Source organism: Thunnus maccoyii, chromosome 5 (assembly GCF_910596095.1).
Source record: "Thunnus maccoyii chromosome 5, fThuMac1.1, whole genome shotgun sequence".
Taxonomy (NCBI): Eukaryota; Metazoa; Chordata; class Actinopteri; order Scombriformes; family Scombridae; genus Thunnus; species Thunnus maccoyii.
In genome coordinates, this window is record NC_056537.1 from 7,790,074 (window position 1) to 7,813,253 (window position 23,180).

The following is a 23,180-nucleotide window of genomic DNA, read 5'->3' on the forward strand; positions in this document are numbered from 1 at the left end:
TAATTTAAATCAACGTATCATACAGTAATGGACACTGTGTATATGTAGAACACAGTTATGTAAATTATAACTTACTAAACTAGGAAGACATGTTTGACTTGTCATGGTAAAATATAAATAAATAAATATATACCAACATTAATGATGGATCCTGTCAATTTTTATTTTTGCAGATTTTTATTTTTACTGATGCGCTCTGGGATGATTTACATTAGTTAATTAATGCACACCAACATTTTGTTCAGCTGATGCCAATATATAGTAAATATCATATGACTCATGTTGTATTGAATGAATGTATACAATGATTCATTTGTTACTGAAATGCAATTACTAATGATTAAGTCATTTATCTTTTGAATAAAAATGGCTACACGTTTTGATTTATGACAGAAGAGGCCAGACTCCGTGTGTGTGTGTCCCTGAATCCCTTCTATTGTCTGTTTCTAACCTGACAGGAACTCACATGTCAAAGCTTTGTTACACTCATTTGTCTGTTTACAGAAGATTTCTGCTATCAGTACAGCGTGTTAATGTACCATGTAAAATTAAAGAAATTATCAGCTGCTCCGGGCAGTATGGAGAACAGTCATTTCCAAGTATTGACAGAATAAACAAAAGGTTTACTTTAGTGTCAGACTTCTTCTAACAATTTGGATTTATGACTTGGCTAACCAACAGAGAGTAGAGCACAAATGTGTTTTTTTCTTCTTCTTCTTGGGATTAATATGTCAACTTAAAGTGCTGCTCATGCGCTCCACTTTAAATCCGGAAGTCAAACATATGATCTGTCATGAAATTCAAGTGCTCCTCATAAGAAACAATAACAAAATGGACGCTGCAACAGAACTTTATTTCACTCCTCTATAAATAAAAAAAAAATGTTCTTATAAATGAGTTCACTGGGTTTCACATTTTTATTCTTCCGTCACACAATACTACAGTAAGAAGCGGAGATGAGCAGAGTAAATAATAGATTCCACACATCAAAGTAAACTTTTTACTGGGTGATCTAAGGGTGCGAGATCTTTAAAATTAAGGGTTTCTTTGTATTCTTGTTTGAAAGGGACTCACAGTGATCATAGGTGTTACAATCCTTTCTCATGTGGCTACTCCAACCTTGAATCTATTGGTGTGCCTCATTTATTATGAGGCATAACTGCAGGGGATAGCAGCACAGGTGAAGCACTAATATAATAACATAACACTTGAGGTAGTATGAAGCTGGCAACATAACCCTGCTTCTTTTGAATGGTGTTTATTTGCATGACCTAATACATTTGTAAGGAAATGTAATACCACCTGGATTATGTTCACTGGTGATGTTTTGTTCCAGAGCAGTATGTAGTGTGACCATAGTGCAGCAAAAATCTGTGGGAAGAGAAAGCGTGGTGAACAGCAAAGCATAGAAAGCCCATTAGTTTAACTGTCTAATCCCTCAAATCAGCATTGACTTTTTTCAATATTCAACCAAGACCATGACCTTTCTCAAAGTTTCAACCAAGCGCTTCAGTTGGCCAAACTTATGATGTATTTGCCATTACTACAATGTTTCCAAAACCTTAACCAAGTGCTTTGAGTCGCCTAAACATAATCATAAAACTCTTAATCATGCTTCAGTTGCCAGGAGTGGATACTGTAAGGAAAAACAAATCAAAAACTTTCAGATTAAAGTTGAACTTCAGAGTTCGTGCTTGACCTTGGAAGGAGCGGAGCGGACACAATAATCTCACCACATGGTCCAAGCTTTTGTAGCGGTTCAGGAGCTTTTGATCATATCACATGATCTTCATCAGCAGAAGAACTTTGTTGCCCATTTGTTGATGCTCAAATCCATCACCAGTCAAGAACTTCAGTATTGGAAGAATCTGCAAAACCCCATTCAAATTCTCACATTTTACAATATTTGCGCATGGAAACTATATTATGCTTACGGTTAGGGAAAGACTGCGGTGATGCCAAATAAACTACAGTTAAGTTTAGGCAACTAAAACACTTGGTTGAGGTTAGGGAAATATTGAGGTTATTGTTCATAAAAAAGAATAAATAAAAAGTGAGCTATAATAGAAAATCTGTGACGGGATACAAAATCTGGTCTCCTGCGTTTGAGTCATTTGATTATCCACCACCCTGACATCCACTCTCTTACAGTCTGCCTTGATACATAAAGGGCAAACCTCTCCCTGCATTGGACATAAATCATAAAGTGCTGAACTGTCCAATTCTTACATAATAGGCTGTATTAGAGGTTAAAACCATCTAAACTGGCTGGGGAAATGAAAAGGAGGAAGTGAATGCCTCTACTGAGACTAAAACTTGACATATATAAATTGAAATAGTAATATTTTTTAAAATGTTACATTATATTTGTTTGTTACTCTCATGCAGTTGAGATAAGTTCGAATGGGAAACTTTGTCAGTAAACACTGTTTGATTTAACATAGTTCGCTCTCTGTTGTTTTAACCCCAGTGTTAAAACTGCTGTTGTTTTAACACTTTTAGATGTGGTCTAGATCATAGCACATTTTAGCTGTTAATCATGTCTCAAATGGCTTTTTTATAGTGTTGTATAGTTGTTGTGTACTGTGAATGCAATGTCTATATTGTTTGTTGTCTGTATAAGTTGATTTGGTGGCAAATTAATTTCCCCATTGGGTATTAAAAAAGCTGTCTAATCTAAAGCAAGGCTGTTGAGTTGGTCTCGTAAACACACTGCTAGCCTGTAGTGCTTCACGCTGCTTTGAATAGTGAACGATAAGTTTGTGTGTAGTCAATGAAACAAACATCAGACTGTGCATGCAACATGTTTGGAAATGTCACTCATGACTCCCCTCTCTGCATAACTGTATTCTAGTGTCTTCATCTGTGAGGGAAGCACAAAAGGGAATGTAATTGTACATTCAGTTGAAAGGATTATGGCAGGTCAAATGAGGGGAGTTCTGGTAACAATGACGTTTTTTACCTCCTCATGGTCACACACAGTTCCACTCATCAAGGCTGCAGCCATGTCTTTGAGTCAAACAATCCAGCTTCTTTCAAAGTGGCATTTTTCGTTAAACATATAATATTTAATTAGCGGACTAACGCACTTAAAAAGACTCAAGGACTCTGCCTCAAAAAGGAAAAAATTGGTCTTCTGTCCATTGCCCATTTTCCTGAAAAAATGCTGTAGATTTTTTTCTTTCACTTCTAATTGCATTAAAAACGAAGTATAGGCCTTTATGCAATGTTTCAAAGACATTGAAATACAGACACAGCTAAAGCAACTCCTTTCAAAGGGATGTCTCTTTTTTGTATGATTTTCTGTTATTCAGGTATTGCATTTAGATTTCTAGTTATTGTTGAAGGCCTCCCAAGGCTGCTGACCCTTGGAATTCTAATATACACCCCCCCTCCCCCCTCCACCCCCCCCTCCAAATTACAGTTGTTATCAATTTTCATTTGATGAAAACTGTCCAACAATATATTCAAGGAAATGTCTTAAAATGCACTAATGCACAGCATATTCTAAGATTAGATTTATTAGTTTTGTGAATACAAGTATAGTGAGAGAAGTAGACAAGTAAGAGAATTTTATTTATTTGTTTCACAGATTCATTGAAAACCCTATTAAAACACATCCTGTTTATTCTTCTATTGTGTAGTTGTACTCACCCTTTGATTTGTGATAACCTGAAAGCTTTTCTTTTTTCTTTACATCTAATCATGGCCAATGCTGATGTTATTTATTCAGAATATTTTGAGCAACTTTAGCACCCAGTAAGCCTGATATGCACAGTGCGACTCTGTCCAGAGTACATTTGTTTGCATGTCATAGCCCTCTTTTCTCTTTTTTTTTTGTCTCTCTACACTGTGACTGAAATAATGGCAAAAAATACCAAAAAAAACATTTTCCTTGAAAAATGTTTGGAGCAATTTCTAACTACCTTGTTCTTCTTCTACTTGTCTTTATTCTGAATCTGCCTCACTTCAAGCGTATCAGAGGATTTTTCTCAGCATAGACTTACCAGAGAGAAGATGTTTGGTACAGTATGAATCCAGTGTTTTAAATCAACATGCATTAATTCATATATATATATGTATATAATTAGATTTTTTTAAAAGCCACAGTGTGTCTGACCCCAGTTGACCCAAACCTTTCAATGAACTGAGTGTTGATTTCATGAAGCAGGTCCTTGATTAAACCTGCCTCATGCTGAAATTCAGCCAATTAAAGCAAGTTATGTGTATTCTGATTATCTAAAAAAAAAAACCCTCACTCTTAAAACAAATACAGACATCTGGATGACTTCTCATCTGCAAAATCATACAACCTGTGCTCATCGTGAAACATGATCAGCTCTACGGAAGTGTGAGGGTCAATTATTCCCCTTTTGAATCAAAAGCATTTGAATGATTAAGCATCATAAACTCTTAGCTCAAAGAGGACGGTAGCGTGTTGCAGCACCGTGGCCATTCTGTGCGCTTTAATGAGTAGTGGAGCCTCCATGATCATAAACAGGGTGGCTTTGATGCCTCATTGAAAGAGCCTCTCCAACACGTCTGAAGGGGGCTCCTCCTTTGTAATAACAATTTATAATTCTCTTGATCTGAAGGCTTGATTGGCGAGGAGAAAAAAAAAGAAAGGATTTTGTTCTTTCTACTCTTCAAGATGGTTTTTAAAAATCAAAAAGTGAATTTGCCTAGAGGGCCTGGCCGAGACCAGGCTTTCATGAAGAAAGTGTGTCATTATACTAGGGGTGTGCAGAGAGACCAGTATTTGTATTTGTATCTGTATTTGTTTAGGCAGCAAAATTATTTGTATTTGTATTTGTATTCGAATAAAAGTGGAAAGAGGCTCAAAAATCCTGTTTTTGTTATTATTACGCTTTTAATTTTAGAAATTTAAAGTGTTAATATAAGCTTTCATGAATAAGCTACCTTACGAAGGAGGTCCCCACACGACTGCGCTGACTACTGAGCTCAAACTTTACTCATTCTTGCTTTGCACTTTTCATTTAGTGCCTATTTTTTACAACCTAACTTTGTGGAGAGGAGAAGGGGAACGACAGGTTATGGAGTGTCCCTTTGGGAGCACTTCACGTGTGTCGGTAGCTCAGCTTTATCTCTGGCGAACACCCCCAAACTCCGAGAGTGATGTCAAAATTAGGAAATGTGCGTCATGCAGCAGGTGGATGTGACTCCCTTCGTTGAGACCTGCTGATAGAGCAGAGGAGAGAGACTGAGATAACCGACCTGCAAACTGGTATTTGACATGTTTTGTTTTTTTTCTTCCCAAAAACAAATAATTTTTAAAATATTTGTATCAAACAAATATTTGTGTAAAACCCACTATTTGTGCTTTGTTCAATAATGTATTTGTATTCAGGCACACCCCTACTTTATACCTCATCATCCAAACACACCAAACCCATGAGAAAAGAAAGGTAAATTTAAAGCCTGTGTAATCACTGCTCAGTTGATCACTATGTCAATGTCTGACATAGTGAATAACTACAATTAATACAGTAACAGGGTAACCTGTTAAGCTTGTTTGTCTGATCTAAGGGACGATCAGGTGTGTTCAGTAACTGCAGGTTTCCTAAAAAGCTCAACTATTTCCTAGATAATCATCAGTGCAACTGATCCATTTTACAACAAAGTGCTGCTGCAAAGCCAGCTTGTAAAATATGGAAGCTGGGGCAGTAAAACAGTAGAAACCATGTATAGTGATTGCAGTCACAGTGATCAATTGCTTATATGGATCACAAAGGTTGGGACAGAATCATTCCTATACAAATGCTGTTTAAATAATTTGCTTGTAGTAATCAAGTAGTCAGCTCACAGTGTTCATTTTGGGTCTTTTCATACATGACAACATATGGAAATTTTTTTAAAACAATTTTTTTTTTACTTCCATGATATTTAGCAGCTGTGGCACCATTATTGCTTTGCTGTAAACTCCTCTGCTTCTGGCTGGCTACCTGAGGCTGGTGCTGCGTGCATATTGAAATTATGACGGGAAAAACAAAGTCATTTTCTCTCAGTGAAAAACATCGTCTGCTCAGAGCCTATGAAAAAACTGCCAAAACGAGCCAACAAGATGCAGCAGCAAAACTTGGCGTTCCTCAGGCTACCTCGTGAAGTCTACTCAAACAACGAGAAACAGTCGTGGCTGCTAGTCATGGAGACAGAAAACAAATGTGCACGGGGAAAGCACCTGTGGTTGTGGTTGGTAATGCCCAGTCACGTAATGCCCCCTTGAGCAGGCCTTTGGTCAGGGAAAAATTAGAAGAATTGAACATTCAGCTGTCTGTTTCATTACTTTATATCCATGTAATAAATGTACAAATGTCAATTAGATGGTAATCTGCATGAGAAATAAAGAAAAAGAAAAAAAATCAGTTATAATAATCATTGACTTACTGTATAGTGATCAATTATGTTACATTAATGTTTTTTCTACATGTTTTTACATGTTTTTTATGTTCTTTTTAATGTCCTTTTCATGTGAAGCACTTGGTCCATGTAATTTATTTCGTTGTAAAGCACTTTGAGCTGCATTTCTTGTATGAAAGGTGCTACACAAATAAAGTTATTAATATTATTATCAATTGCAGCTGGACAGACATGATCACTATAAGGGATTTTGTAATAAGTACATATTTGTTTTTGGTTTTGTTTTTACCACGCTTAATTCATGAGTGCTTCATATGAATTACCAGTGAAGAGAAAACTACAGTTTCAATTTGTATTTTTTATGACACAATTTACAGTTGTAGCAAGCCCCGCCACACATTCTAAGAATTATTGACAAATTTGACTTGAGTCCACTAGATTTTTGTCATTTTATTCAGCACTAATGTCTTCACATTCAGCTAGCTTTAACAACCAAGAAAACATACAAACCGAATGGAAACCTGGGCATTACGTCAGTTTCCTTCTGGGATAAATACAGCTTGTATATATGAGTATATGTATCTAGCTATGAAACTATGTGTGTACTGTAATGAACTACACTATCCTTTGCTAAGGTGCTGAAAGCTTTGCATACACTCGTGCTGCCGTGCACACACAGAAACAATCTGTCAACTTGCAAACAGCTAAATGTTCATCCTGCAGAAAGGAAAAAGGAAATGTAAATTATGATGACTTATTTAACGAGATTAGCATGGCAACAGCGCAAGTATGATTTCAAACTCCCCTCCCAACTGAAAGTAATAGCACAGCACACACACAAGCACACACAAAGGAGTGTGTGACAAACTTTGCGGCGCCCCTCGCAGGGTGACGCTACAGTTGATTTGGGAATTACAATTAGATTTATGATGTGGCTGCATATGGCTGAGTTCTCTGTTTCCCTCTCTGAAATGCTGGGATTGGCTGCAGTGAGCACCGGCGCCGTGGCGTATACACCACAGCACAGTCAGAATGTGTGGCGTTACCTCACACACACACACACACACACACACATGTGCACACACACACACACACATACACAATGGAACAATAGGCCACATTTACTGTAATGGGCCACCAAAATATAAAGACCAAGTGGAATAGCTCAACTTTGGAAACAGAGAGCCTTGTGTTGGAAATTATTAGATCTCTGGAAAGTAGGAGCACTATTCAGAGTAATGGAAATAAAAATTCACATGCAGTACTACCTGTAACTTGTGCACTACGCTTTCACATGCAGGACACAATAGGTCTGAGTGGGGAAATCAGTTTCACAAAGTCTTATCTTTACACAAGAAAAACTCACTTGAAAAGCAATAATGAAGTGACAGATTTGTAAGGAAAATCTCAAGTCTTTACTTTTTATTTATTTATTATTTTTTTGATTGTCTTTCTCACCAAGTTGTACTGACACTTTTTAGAGCCAAAGCTGGCTAATAAATACAATGAAATGTTAAAACGCACAATTGAATTTCAAATACAATACTCATCACAAAATGTGTGTGACCAGGAAACTTGTGTTTTGCTTCTGCAGGTCACAACTGACAAGATCATGAGGTTACCTTTTTAAAGAGATCAGAGGTGATGTGACCCCTTTAGGCGGCACTAGAGCTGCGGCAACAAAATTTGCTTAAATAAATGAAATGCTTCTAAAGAAATGGCAATTTACTCGTGCCTGGCAAGTGCGAGGCTTCCTCCAGAGTCCAAACATGTGACTTTTGACTGTTCTAATTTATCATGTTGAAAATCAAACAACAACTTCACATTAGTCAATACTAAAAAAAAAAAAACAAAACATAGAATTTATATCCAGTGCTTAGGATGTGTATGACACTAACAGAAATATCTATGCATGAGGCGAGCAGTGGCTCTTTTTTTTACTGTGATGCAAGCAAAAACCAATGTTCAGTCCCAGCTTGTGAAGCTTTTCCAAGTACAAACTGCCCGATATGTTCATGAAAAGAACTATGGAGTAAAAAGACATGTGAAACAGCGAAACAGAGCACCCAGATATCACCTGAGGTCACAGGTGTTGAAAATGGAAAACAGAGAGTGTGGTGAAAAGAGACAAAGAAAAAAATATAATGTGTCTTCAGAAAAAGAATGTGACATTTGAGTGAAACAGAGGAAAAAGCGTGTACACCCAGCGTGATGCTGACCACCGGCCTGCACCAAAAGAGGAACATCTCGCTTCAGACTGTGGAAAAACTGTGCTCTGACTGGGGTGGTTGACTAAGAAACTGATTAAGAATTATACGCCTTTTTTTTTTTTTTCTCCCTCCATTCTTCTGTTAATAATTTACTCGTCTTCAAAATATACATGCAACGTAGAAAAAGGTACCCTTTTTGAAATAACAGACCTATTAAACCCATGTTTTTTTTGCAACTATATAAATTCTTTTTGAAACACAAGTTTGGTGTCTCTTTCCCAAGTGATGCTGAGAAGACATTTAAAAATATCAACAAGCTAATAAAAATAGTAACATTTGTACATTTTTTGTACCAATTCAAAACACAATGCAAAATACAGTGAAGGGATCCAGAATATTAGAAACTCTTATCCTACAGTAGGGTCATCCCGGGGTTTCTCCATCCCCTTTCCTATGACGTTAAATGAACAGAGCATAAGATACACTTTTAAGACTTATGAATTCTTAAAGTGTCTGAGGAGATATTAAGCCAGAAAAATGTCTATTTTAAACTTAAATGCTAAATGTTGCAGTTTGGTACATCATACTGCACCGCACTTACGGCACAATATGTGCAGACTTCAGAGTGTTTGGCCTTAAGGAACTATGGGCAATGTGGTTCATGAAAGCACCAGTGCAGTGGAATTGAAGAGCAGACACCTTCGTTGCTGCTCTTGTAACTACGTCTCAACGCCGGAGGGGCTGCCAGAGAGTGAAACAAAGTGTGTGTGTGTTTGTGTGTGTGTGTGTGTGTGTGTGAGTGAGTGAGTGAGTGAGTGAGTGAGTGAGTGAGCTAGTGTAATGAAAACACATCCTCTCTGAGCTCTGCCTGTGATTGGGCCAGGTGGGAAGCCTGCAGTTAGCGAGTAGGAACTCATCTCATCAGACAGAAAAAGCTGATTGTATAAGACTTTTTTGCAGCATTGGAAGTTAAGACTACAACATCCCAAGTGAATGTGAATGTAGGTTTGGCACATTTGAAGTAAATCTGTAATAATGATAGTAATAATAATAATAATAATAATAATAATAATAATAATAATAATGTGATATAAGGGATATACCTCCCTTTATTTCATTGACAGTCTGAAAAGTCCTACCACTCTTTTTGTATGAAAACAAACAAAACAAAAAAAAAAAACACATTCACAAGCTGGCACATCATACCTGAGCTGGGATATTTAAAAAAAAAAATCTAACAGTAATGTAATGTAAGCAGTTTGTCAGAAAAAAAAGATGTAGATGCACTGTATTCGTGAGAAACGAAAGTAAGACTATAAGATTACAAGAGCTAGGATTTATATTAAAACTTCTCAAATTTCAAGTTCTGACAGTCCAGAGTTTGTACAGGCAGTGACCTGTCAGAAAAAGTCTATAGAACAAAAACAAAAAAAGACAAAAAACACAAAAAGTAAATACATAATGATAAAAACTAGATCACTCCTTAAACATTTAAGACCAAATAGCTGTTGAAGACCAATTCCTGATGCTTCAAAATCCATGCATGCTCTTTACAAACCACACATCAATGTGTTCGTCGCTCATTTGTTCTTCGTCCCATTCTCTCATTCTCTCTCTCTCTCGTCTATCTCTTATTCGCTCCTGTTAAGATTGTCGAAGTGTCGGAAACTGAAGTTCATTGTCGGCCGGATGTCCTCTGTAAATGTCTGTTCAGGTTGCATTCTTGGGTCACAATTTCCCATCAGCCCTCTTCTTCAAATGGACGTCCGTCAACATACAGTTCAAAACCTCTCTCTGAGCATGTCCACTGAGTTTGAATCCTGTCTGGGCATGCTCAATGCATGACGCAACATGTCCAGAAAGTATGCCTGAAGGTCTCTGTAATAAACTGTGTTCTTAAAAAGTGTCTCTGAGTATAACGGGAGGTTTTTTTATTTTTCATTTTTTACAACTGACACCCTGAGCACACTCAGTTGGCACTGACGGCCTCCCGTGTCTCATGGTCGCTGCTATAGTCTGACTTGGGCTCGTCCTCAAAATCCTCGTACATGTCCATGTCGTCGTCTCCATTAGTGGGGTCGCTGGGCAGTTCCAAGGCACTGACCCCACCGCCATTGCTGCCTCCGCAGCCGCCAGGCTCAGACTTCATCCCGTACGTGCTCTGAATGACGGGGATGGCTGGCTCAGGGCTGGCTGAGTTGCTGGAGCAGTCTGAGGTCAGGTGTGGGGACGGTGTGGCTGTTGTTGCCATGGTTATGGCACCCGGGTAGACTCCTACACCACCTGCGCTGTTGCCAAGAGGAATTGGCGGCTGAGGCCTACGAAACGAGGAAAGAAAGGGAGAAGTTGAATGGATCTATAAACAATAAACCACTGTGACATACGTGACATAACATGGAATGAATATAAATAAAAGATTATTAAAAGTATTGAAATGAATATAGAAATAAAAATAGCAATGGACTGCATGAAAATACTATTTTTTTTAAATGATGAAAAATTTGGTTGCAGTAACAATTAACATAACTACTGGTTACTGTTCTGGGTGGACAGATTGGTGTTTGATCAGATACGTATTCATTATAATCTCCTTTGAACAAACTGCTTTGAACAAAACATTAATTCTGAGACCACTTAAGTTAAAAAGCAACGCTTCTCATCTGGTCGGGCATGTCCTAACACACAGCTTTCCCTGCCAGCTCACAGCAGAATCACCTAATAACCTGTTAAGATATAGATGGAATGAGGGTAAACGTAGATCACTCAAACAGGCCCTCTGGCTCCTCAAATGAGCCATATAAAGCAGGAAAATTGCTGTCACTTTTCTCACCTAACAGTTTTCTCTCCTCTGTCTCCTGAAACAATTACCGCTGTACACTCTGACAGACTCATTTTCACATTAAACACTTTAAAACAACACTGGTTTCGTTATACAGAATGTGCCAGGAACTGGTTGTATTGACTGGCTCCTAGTACTGTAGCTATTTGACTTAGCTGTGATTTAAAGTCCAGGCCTGGGGAATCATAGGCTTCTTTCTGCATTTGCTTGACCACACACAGTAAATGTGGCATTCAGCCTGTGACGTCTGCCCCGCTCTCATTCCCTCTCAAACATCTGCTTACATTTCATATTCCACTATGTCTGTCTGTGTCCAATTTCACTGCCCGCAAGCGCCCAGCATTGTCCTAATTTAATAAATGACAAGCTATTAAAAGTCGCTCCTATTCAAAGCCGTGGCCTCTGGTAAATCCATCTGAAACACAGGCCACTGTGATGGCTTTAAACACATCCATGGCTGGTTCCTATTAAAACAATGCCACTGTTTTTCCTTTTGCTGCACTGACTTCACTCTAAATAAGACTAGCTCAAAACCTAGTATGTGGCTGGACTGTGTATGAAACACAAGAGGGCTTTTAATTTGAAGACAGATACAGGAAGTGGGGACATGTGGCGACCAAGCCCGCAGGAAGTGCGGTGGGCTTTGACTGAAGCCAATTTGAGATAGGGCTTTTCTCAATACCAAATACACCAAGTTCAGACTTGCGTACTTGCTAGTTCGGACTTGGCAAGTTTGAAATTTAATATAGACTAATCTGTTCATTTTAATACATTTATATTTATGTAAATGTGGTGATACCTGTACATATAGAGCCCCAGAGGCAGTGCTGTTGTTCTGCTTCACTTTAAATTTAAACTAATGTGGCAGCTACAATTGTTAGATTTCATCGGTGAGACCAACATTTATCTTCCAAAAGGAATTATATCATATGTACATTAGAGCCAGCTGTAAATCATCAAAGAGCTGCACGGATCAGTTCATCGGATCATGTTCTCCCCAGGATGACAATAGACGTTGACTGGCCAATCATTCAGTAGTTGGGCTGCTAGCAGCTGAGATGACTGGCCAGTCTCAACTGGCGGCTCCTCACATCTCCAAAAACATTGGAGCAAATTTCCAAATAGGCGGTATTTGGATAAACTGACCACATATTGGAATGTAAATGGTTACTTTCTTGTCTGAAAAAAATTTAAAACTTATTTAAGTGATATATTAAGTCTTACAGCAAAAATGACAACAGCTTAATTTTTGCCATCACTGCTGGTTGGTGCAAAATGCATTCTGGGATACGTCAGCTGACCAGTGGTGTAATTTCACCACTCAGTCAATCACTCAGTCACTAAGTCAGTCAGTCAGTCAGTGACAGATATTCACGTTTATAAGGCTGGCCCTGCTGTTGCGGTCCAACCAAAAATATAATGCTTTTCAGCAAATGTTTAAAGGGTTTTGCAGATACAAGTTTAGGAGATTCCAAGAAGAAACCCTGCATAAAAGGTTCATAAAACCTGATGGTCCCTCCGCAAACCTCTAACAAATGGATATAGTTAAGGATGTTTCCTTTATATTCATACTGAGACACATAAAAGAAAAAAGACCTCACACTAAGAGCAAAAGAAAACGGCACAACTTGGTGAAATATCCATAAGTCTGTTATGAAACAATAACAAAATATATTTGATGATGATATATTTTATCGGTGATCCCAATCTGTCCAAGTTAGATAGTTGTATGGCTCATTGATTACAGAGATAACTGCACAGGTCACAGGTACAACAGCCAGTCTGTCAAAGTATCTTTAGCCCTTGTGTGATCCAGAGCTCATGGCTACAAATGTACAAAATGTATACTCATGTGGTATTTACACATGCAACTCTTACGTTCAGCAATTCTTCTTTAAACTTCAAAAATACAAACATATCTGCAGAACAGAGTTGAGTAAATGTTGGGGCCAGAAGCAATGGCTGAATCTTTATCTGACAATCTGTTTTTAAATTACATTTACCTTTCACTACCATTTAAAGCTGCTGACATGCAAAGTAGCTTTACACAGCTTTAAAAATAACCAGATAAAGAAAGCTAACTGTAACACCGAGGTGCAACGTCTCTGCTGGCACAAGCACTCACCCCACGAAGAACTGCCTCATCTCCTGACGTCGTGACCGCATCATCTGCTTGTACTCCCCGATGCGCAGCTTCTTGCCGTCGATGATGCAGGTTCTCTTGGGCCGCGGCTTGTACTTGTAGTTGGGATACTTCTCCAAATGGATCTTGCTTAAGCGAGCCTGCTCCTCATAATACGGCTGTTTCTCCTGGTTGGTCATGGCTTTCCAACGAGAGCCTGGAGCAGATGATTAAGATTTTAGTTTTGTCTTTATGTTAGTCCTAAAAACATGTTTAGCTTATTCCTGAAACACGTTATATGTATCTTAAACTTATCAAAGAAAAACACAGTAAAACCAAATACCTACCAACGTCACAGATTTTAGGGAGTGACTAAATTGAAAGAAGTTTATCTAAACTGTTTCAGTAATACTGGTCGAGCACTGAGTTTGTGGTAAATTTGATGTAAGGCTAACACACTGTCACTCCATCTGCACATTATTTCAGTCAAACAAAAAAAGTCACGGAGACTGCCCTGCTATATATAAAAAAAGACTTCAGCATTTCTGGTAGTTTCTTAAGGTTGGATGTTGTCATGTGAACAGACACCATCAAATTTTTAATCACAAGGCTCTTTAAAATCAGGAGTGGATAATACTCTCTCTTGGTTTAGTAAGAATGATATATTGTGTACTTCTTATTTTCCCCGGTAAGAGGACCTTCTGAACAAGTGGACAGGGCCATTATCACAGGAATGCAGCACATCTGCAAGGCACTCTGACAACTGATTATATACACTCCGCCTCGCTCTTCTGTTTATCAAGGTTTATCACAAACCAGTCTTGTACTTTTGTGACACAGGAAACAGTGAGGAGTCTTTTTTAAACCTGCCACCCACTCCCAAAAGTCCAGCTGTGTTATTATGTTGGAGAGACGCGCATTGTACACATGCAGTAATATACACATACACAATTGTGTACTCTGAGTTCTGTTTTTTTTTTTTGCCTCAGAGGCTTGATAAATTTTCTTAATGCTTCCTGCCCACAGGATCTTACTGTTCATGACTTTTAAACCAATAACTTTACCATGATGATTCATTAGATTAGGGAGTTTAAATATCTCACTTCAATTTAAATTGTGTTTTTCATTTTGAAAGCAAAAAGATGCATCCTACAAATGCCAGAACACAAAATCCCCCTTTACTGGACTCTGTTCAAAGCTCCAAGTCAGGAACACAGATCCACCAAGAAAAAGCAATTTGTTCACGTTGCTTCGGCGGAGCATTTACATTCACCAACCCTAGAGCTCTCTGGAGCCCTGCGCTGGACAGTGGAAGTCTTTAGAACGTTTCACGAACAACCGTTAAGCTCAGCGCCGTGTGAATGGCTATCTGTGTTGAGGTGGTTAGCATCAACACGGCTACTTTTTAACTGAATGCATCCATCACACTAGTCAGGCTGACACAGTGGAGCTCTGTGTGCGGAGTGTTCCAGGTTGAAAAACACACTAGTCCTTCTTATAGTCCGTGGCCTGTTGGTAAGAAACCCCGTGAACTGTAGCATATAGAGGCAGAGTAACCTAATGAAAGGAGAGGCTTACCTGAAAAAAGATATCACATTTGACACCGTCATATATATGCACTGTGTCATATGGCTCGTCATTTTTGGTTTTTACCACTTTTCATAAAAAAATACCCACATTTCTTTAAAAAGACCAATTAAAACTTTTCAAATTTTGTCCCAATGCATCCAAAGTTGATGAGTTCAAGCTACAAAAAGAAACTGATGGCAACAGAACAGCTCAGAAAACATGTCCAGAAAGTAAACAGAAAATGTAGAAAGATAGATGAAGATCAGTACTTCTGTCATATTTAGTGTCTGTTAAATATACAGCTAGCAGTCAGTTAGCTTGGCCTAGCACAAAGACTGGAAACTGAGAAAAAACAGCTAGCCTTGCTCTATCCAACATTAACAAAAGCTCACTAAATAACATGTTATATCTGTACAAAAAATGAAATGTACAAATGATAGTTCACAGTTTAATGGGGGGTTTTGGTCTTGACAATTTCTTGGCCAGGAGCAATAACTTGCTGGAGCCTCCGCTGGTTGCCTGGCAAAAAACAGACTACCTGTTTCCAGTCTTTGTGCTAAGCTAAGCTAATCAGCTGTTGGCTTCAGCTACATACAGTATTTACAGTACCATAAAGATAAGCAGGTGGCTCTTCACATTTAACTATCAGCAAGAAAGCAAATAAGCTTATTTCCTAAAATGTCAAACTACACATTGGCATTTTTTAAATTCTAATCTAATTTTCTCCCATCTTTTAATGATCAACACAAACACACAGACTTTTTTTATCAAAAAAAAAAGAAAAAATAATTCACTCTGACTACATATGAAGTAAATATTTTCACACAGAGATTAAATATAATGAGAATCCTCCAAAGCAGAGCAGTAATGTTGAGGATTCAAATTCACAGTAGAAGGTAAAAATTCAGGAGAAAGTCATGCGTGGAATTTGTAGGAGTTCAAATTAAGCTCCTGACAAAGATAAATCTATAAAATCTCACCTAGGATCTTGCTTATGTTGGAATTGTGCATGTCAGGGAAGGTCTGCAGGATCTTCCTCCTCTCGTCTTTGGCCCACACCATGAAGGCGTTCATGGGCCTCTTGATGTGGGGCTCGTTGTTGTTTCTGCCCCGCGCCTCCCTGAACACTCGTGCCTCGGTGATATTGTTGCCTATGCGACACAAAGAAATGACATTCTCTACTGTATATGTGCATCACTGATTCGTTCGTGCATACACCTTTCAAACTTTCACGCTTGGAATGCAGGGTTTTAGTAGCACTAATGATGAGCTCTTCCTGTTTGTTTCTTTACCCCCTTGGGCCCCTTTTGCCTCCTTCGGGAGAGGATGTATAACAAAAGTAAAACAGAAGTCCGTTGGGGGTCTGGCTGGGATGCCCTCAACATGCTCACACACAAACTGTACACACTGTAGTCAGTTTGCTTCCGCCTGATAGTATCTCAGTGCCTATGCTCCCGTGTTTACTCCTCTCATTCTAAACTAAACCGTGATAAGCACTCCTCAACCCCTCATCGCCTGTAAACAGTGGGGCTTTATGGGAAACAGGTGGGTTGGGAGGAAAAAGACACCAAGTCGGTCCTTAAAGTACATTCAGAGAGGATTGTGGTTATACTATTTTATGCAACACTATGTGCAAAGTGTTTGAAATATACTGAATGAATGTATAACACATGAAACAATTTTCTACTATTATTAATTAAAATCTTAGGAATATATACTTCAATACTTCATGGACCATGCACTACAAGAAACTTTCTGCCTGTCTTCTCCAGCTTTTGTTTGCATACTTGTACTGGGTGGGATCTTGTGTGTCACAAACACTAATTGTGGAAAAAAGGAGAAGAATTCAGTCTCTTGTCATGTACTTGCAGGAATTATAACAGTGAAAAAATGTTTCAAGAGCATAAAATGTTGACATTGAACACTGTTTAGTTGTTGAGGTACTCCTTCACCAAAGCTTCCTGAGGAGCACAATAAATATTTGTATTTGCTGAATACCTGCATGTTCAAACTTTCTGGAAGATTCCTTCTTCTTCACCACGGAGTTCTGATATATGAGGCCCCCAGAAGTGGTGCCTCTTCTATGAGGGGCCCCTGGAGTTATGAGTCACTGGTATCAATTTAGTCTGAACAGGATGTGACTGCTTCTACCTGAGTCTCTGCTTGTCAAAACTCCCGAAACTCCCTCATTTATTATCCCTGTAGTAGTAGCAGTTTTTTATCCTGTTGTTGTAAATCTACATACATTTCTGAAGTATCAAGATTAGGCTATAAACTACCAAAATGATGAATGCAAGATTCTGAAAAGTAAGTAAAACTCTCTAAATGTAGCAGGCCCAAGAGCTAACTGACAGTAAATGAGGAAGAAGGGAAGCAGGAGATAAAGACAGAGCACAGCAGCTTACCATCCAGATCTTCTGGTCTCGTCAGGTCAATTACTCGATGGACCATCTTCCCAGCATCCTCTCCGAGCTTCCCAAGGTGCTGGCTCAGCGTCTCGTAGTGCAGCCGTTCCTGCAATACAAGACAAGGTATGAAAGGCTGCAAAACGTGGAATGAGCTGTCGAAAAATAAATTCTCAATTCCTGTTCACATCTTCTTATCAAATGTCTGGATCAAGTTCCTGTGTATGCCTGGCATATTTTAAATTGGGTCACTAAGTATGAGTTTGATGCTAATGACAATAAAACAAATTGCTGGGTTGAGTTGGCATGGAGGAGAGTCAAGCACAACATTGGGCAACACTGAGCAGCTTCACTACTTTTGTTTTTTATTTTTTTTTACAGTAACTGAGGGGAATAATTCATGATGTTGGTTATGTGATAAGCTAATAGACAAGTCATAACCCCTTCAAGGCCATGCTAATCACCAGTGTCTTCTCCAACCGCCCATCATGCACTCTTTCTGATTCTGCTTTCTTGCCTGCCACTCCACTTCTGAGACAAATAACTTCTACAAGCAGCCTGCCTTGGGGCCTTCCAGCTAAAATTACCCCACCACGCTCCCAAACTGCAGTGGAAAACATCGAACCCTCCGTACAGCTACCGCATATCCACACTACTCCTCTCCTCTCCTCTCTTCTCCTCTGCCCCCCTCTCCACCCCTCCTTCCCTCTCCTCCTTTTTCTGGTGACAGAGGCATTTTGTTTGACGCAAGAAATGGTTGCCGGGTGAAGTCATGCCGCGGTAGCCGCTGGCAGAGTTGGTGGAACTTAGGGGCCAGCGTGTATGTGTGCATATGTGTGTGTGTGTGTGTGTGTGTAGATGAGGAGTCGGCGCGGGCCAATGTCAGCACTACGGCAGGGCTGTAATCAGGCCCACCGCAGAACATGTGCCTGGGCAGTGCCATGCTCACCGCAGGAAGCAACCGCCTAACAAAGGACTAAAGAAAAGAGAGAAAGAGGGAAAGACAGAGAGGGATAGAAAAAAAGAAAGAAGAGGAGTGGAATGGAAAACTAGTCCAGAAACAAGAATAAGGCCTCGGACCCACTGAGAACTAAACAATACCCTGCGGTAAACGGTCAATGCTCATAGTGATGCTTGAGAGTCAAATGTTGCCGCTTTGTTGCTAAAAGCTGACATAGAATCATTTTTGTTGTTCTGATTTCATTTTTAATCCTCCTCGGTAGTCAAGAGATGTACGAATGTTTCTAGTAGAAGGGCGGAGACCGATGGAAAACTAATGCAGAGTAGAGCTAAGGTTTTGGAAAATGGACTAGGACAGCATCAATAGAGGCAGACTGATCCAAAGTACAGATTAACAGCAGACCTGGGTTAAAATTTGCAAATATTCCCTGCGGTTGGTCTACTTTTGGTCTACTTGAAAGTTCTTGTGGCAAATGCAATAAGGAGCATTGCTTTGTTTAGTCAAGATTGAAATAGGTTTGGCTTGTGCGCATGCTGGTTTGATACTGGACTGTTGCCTTTTGGAGCGGTATTATAGCTTCTTTTTTTTTAAACTTTCTCTTTCATGTAACTTCATTTGTATTTTGTGCAATGTTTTATTGTTCACATCTAAAAAATTTTGTGTCTATGGCATCCTTAAATTCTTCATTACAGAGGGACTAGCTGGTTAAAAATAGTTATGAGGTTTGAGGCCCTGATGCTCAGGTAATTACAGTGAAGAGGAAACACTTGTCAGTGGCATCATTGTAGCATCTGAATGGCTTTGACACAGTAAAACACACCCATCACATTTGATATTCCATTACTATTTAACCCAGGTCTGAATTGGAGCAACAAAAAAAAAAAAAAGCTGTCAGAAGCAGACAAGCTGACTAACCAAAGACTCAGTTAATTAAACACGATGAAGGACATGTGCAGGTGCAAAGATAAATTAAAGCAAGCAGAAAAATTGAGACTGAAGACTAATTAAAAATATCATGTTAAATTACAAAGACAGTAGGAATGAGGAGCTCAATATTCAACTTTAAAACATTCAGTCTGTACAAAAAAGAAGCACAAATACAAATCACAGCGCTGGTACAGTATTTTTTTAACACACTATTGCTTTCGCTGGGTCTTGAGCCCAATATTGCTGCTGAATGTATATTTCTAAATTTAAGAGACACCCGACTCTTTTTGTTCCGCCTGGTCTCTCCTCTTCTTGGCGTTTGCGTCTCTCCAGCGTTGCTATGGTAACGCTCTAAACATTGCTGGGGTTTTTTTGTTGTTTTTTTTTTTTTTTTTTTTTTTTTTTCAATCCACACCGTATTGAGCTCATTACCACAGTTACAACTCGCCTACCGCCAGCACGGCCTGCCTCCAGCTGACCCGCAACCGTTTACTGTCTCCTCCCGGACCAATCAAGTTTGGCAACCTCCTCAGCCCCCCTCCCGGCGTTCCCTCTCTCCTCCTATTTTCTTCATCTTTCTTTCTCTCTTTCCTTCTCCAGACTTCGCTGTGTGCCGATAGAGCTGTCACTCAGCCCCGTTCTGTTTTTTTTTCTCCTCCCCTCCTTCTCCTTTTCACCATTCCTCCTATTCATAGCCCTTAACACTCCACCACCAGCCCTCCACCCCTTGAGGCTCCAACCCCAAAGAAGTAGACACTCAACAGTCTATTTGCAGGTGCCAGACTCAGCTTTGTAGTATACATTATTATAATGTATATCATTCAGGCTTCAAATGCTGCAACATTATGTCGACCTTTAATCAAGACTTGGAACTGTCTGAGCTGCCGGTTTCACAGGCTCGCGTCCTACAAAGACCAAACTCATCAACGGAGCCAATATAAACTTCTATACAACCATTTCCTCCCTCCTCTCCTCCTTCCAGACACATTCTGCTCCACCAACAAAGACTGCAAGCATGTTGACCGACTTTATGTAACAGGGTGCAGATAAAAGCTATTTTTCTATCCATTTAGAGATCTGGTAAATTTGAAAAATGTACACAAGTTAAAAATAAATGCTTCCTGAAAGTATTTAAAAGTTCAGATGAAAGATAACCATTATGACCTGAGTGGACTAAAAGAGATGTAGTTGAGTTAAAGGAATGAATTAAATAAATGCTTTAGCAAAAACATAACTAGAATCTGTAGCACAACTTGTCATTTTAGAAGATATAATAACAATTTAATTAACAAATATAAACATGTATGAGTGTTTTGGTATACGTGAGGTAAGGACAATATAACTTTTATTCACTCTGACTTTTTACATCAAATAGATTTGTATTGTAAGAAGAGTAGGCGTATAAGCTCTGGCTTCAGCCTTCACTTTTTTGGTCAGTGCAGTTCTGTGTTGTTTTGCTGTCTATTTTAATTTTGATGGGATTAATTGCTTTTATTATTTTTTTGGGGTATTTATTTGCTTAATTATCTATGAACTGAAATAAATGTTGTCTAAAAAACAAAATCAGAGACTTCATACAAACTGTTCAACCTCTAAGCCCACTTTTGAGATGGCTGCAGGTTTTTTGCACATCCTTCGTTTTAGTCAACTTCACTGTTAAATTATTCTAACACAAACACTAAAATAACCCATAATTCAATGCTTGCAATTTAGAATAGGCTGTTAAGGGATTGTGTGCATAACGAGCATCATCCAAAGTAAGAAAACAGATCTTGGCAATAAAATCTGTTTGTGTTCATTCTTATGTGGCCTGTAGATTTACCTGCACTCAGTCTGCCATCACCCACCATGTTCACCACTTATGGAAACAGGAAAAGCGGTCCCACGTGGCTCGATGTGGTGTGTTTTTTTTTCTCTTTTTTTTCTATCATATTTGATGTTAACTTCACCGATCTCCTCTGCAAAAATGTCAACTGTGTAAGATAACATACTCTTTAAATTTAAAGCCTCTACATGCTCTCATTTCTACTTTAAATGATAGACCCTGAGTGAACAATCTATCAGGGAGGCATGGTTGATTTAAGGGATTTCAACTAAAACATGTAAGCTAAGTAATGTGCCAATCTCTTAAAGACTTCGTGTTTTCCTTTAAGTGGGCTTAGGGAGTGTTTTGTGACTGTTTAGACTTTTAAAAAAAAAAAAAAAAGTGCACACAGTCTTTTACGCACACGCTCAAACACACATACATGCATGCACACACCCACGCGGTCATACACAGTGGCTATTTCAGTGAGCTTTGGCAGCCACAGGCCAGCTGGAAGCAACGTAAGCGTAAGGTGATACTCAACAATGCCACTAACTGGCCAGGCCTCTCGTCTGTACACCAGCTATAATGACATTAACATGGCCAAGATCAGTGGAGAGCCAGGACACACACACACACACACACACACACACACACACACACACACACACACAAAGGAGACCGAGATCACTTTCAGCTCTTCGGGAAATGTCTATGTCGTCTATGCTTGAAATGAATGCTCTGGGACGAAAATACACAAAGAGAAAGCAACATAAACACAAACACACACGCTCAGACGTCACAGCAACGTCTCCCTTTGAGTCGAATCAGTGTAGGCAATAAATAGCTCAACATTCAACATTACACTGAGTTACCATTTACAGCAGTTGTCTCATTCCCTCCAAAGGAGCCCAATACACTGTGTTAGTACAATGTCATAAAACAAAAAGCCTTGGGCAGTGCTTCAAAGTTTCAAAGGGGAGGATTTGAGTAACAAATTTATTCGATGAACAGAAAACAACACACAAATCCAAGGTAAAGAAAAAGAGCTGGTCTCGTTGCCTCCCGAGGTGGAACGGTTGAGTCACACTCACAGTATCCAGCAAGTTCCATCCATGAATTGTTTAAGACAGAGCAAAGCCTTTGAGTGCCTTAGAAAAAAAACACACACACACACACACTTCTCCATCCCAAAGAAAAAAATATGTATTTAAAGCTAAGAGAAAGAGTCTTTGAGCTGCTGTTGTTAGGTAACGAATAACATACTGACAACAAACATAAGGCCTGCTGTCGTCCTTGAACCGGAAACAATTACTTTGAGACTTTCCAAATGAGATTTTTATTAGAACGCATGGAGCTATAAACCAAATTACTGCATTGCTTTGGTTTTGTTCTTATAAAGTAGGAAAATATAGAGCTCACGAAGCACGTACCGCTCTCCCTGCAACACACTCACCTTAATCTGCGATCATTTCAAAGTTAACTTTTGAAAAAAGCTCTTTTAAGCACAAACTTATTTAGGCACATTGGTGGATTTTTTTTGCCAGACCTGCAGTAGACAACTCACATTAAATCTTAATAAACAATTTATTAGTAAAGGCTGTTGTATAATTCATATTTATGAGTTTCTTGGTGTTTACTAGTATAATGACTTATAAAAAAAATCAACTTGGGACTGAGGATAAGTACAGCAGAGATATATTTTGCCAGATTTTTGGATGTTTTCCTCCCGAAGATGCAAAGCAAACAAGTCCAAAAAATTCAAAACAGCCTATCCTTGGAGTGCACTAATCATGACCTACTTGGGGTTGGTGGGTTCAAAGTCTCCACCCCTAAAATATTCATGAGTTCCTCTCCTCCTCATCCTTGCAAACAACATGGGATCAATTGCGCAGGAGAGTCCGTCTAATCATGTTCCCTATTTTACCAAATGTCTGATCCCTGGAATCTGTGATTGGCTGATCA

The 23,180-nt window shown here is 39.0% G+C and overlaps 1 protein-coding gene across 4 annotated transcripts in view; it reads right to left on the reverse strand.

The window, feature by feature from the left end:
- Window positions 1-7,792: 7,792 nt before the first annotated feature.
- The window catches only part of LOC121897969 (transcription factor SOX-6-like), a 115,127-nt gene continuing 99,739 nt past the window's right edge, over window positions 7,793-23,180 (reverse strand). For all 4 annotated transcript variants that reach the window (XM_042412802.1, XM_042412801.1, XM_042412803.1 and 1 more), the window contains 4 exons: window positions 17,524-17,632; window positions 16,099-16,269; window positions 13,553-13,766; window positions 7,793-10,906 (listed from right to left, as the gene is read on the reverse strand). In XM_042412802.1, coding sequence (XP_042268736.1) covers window positions 10,558-10,906; window positions 13,553-13,766; window positions 16,099-16,269; window positions 17,524-17,632 — 843 coding nt within the window. In that variant the 3' untranslated portion in view covers window positions 7,793-10,557. The remainder of the gene's footprint in view (window positions 10,907-13,552; window positions 13,767-16,098; window positions 16,270-17,523; window positions 17,633-23,180) is intronic.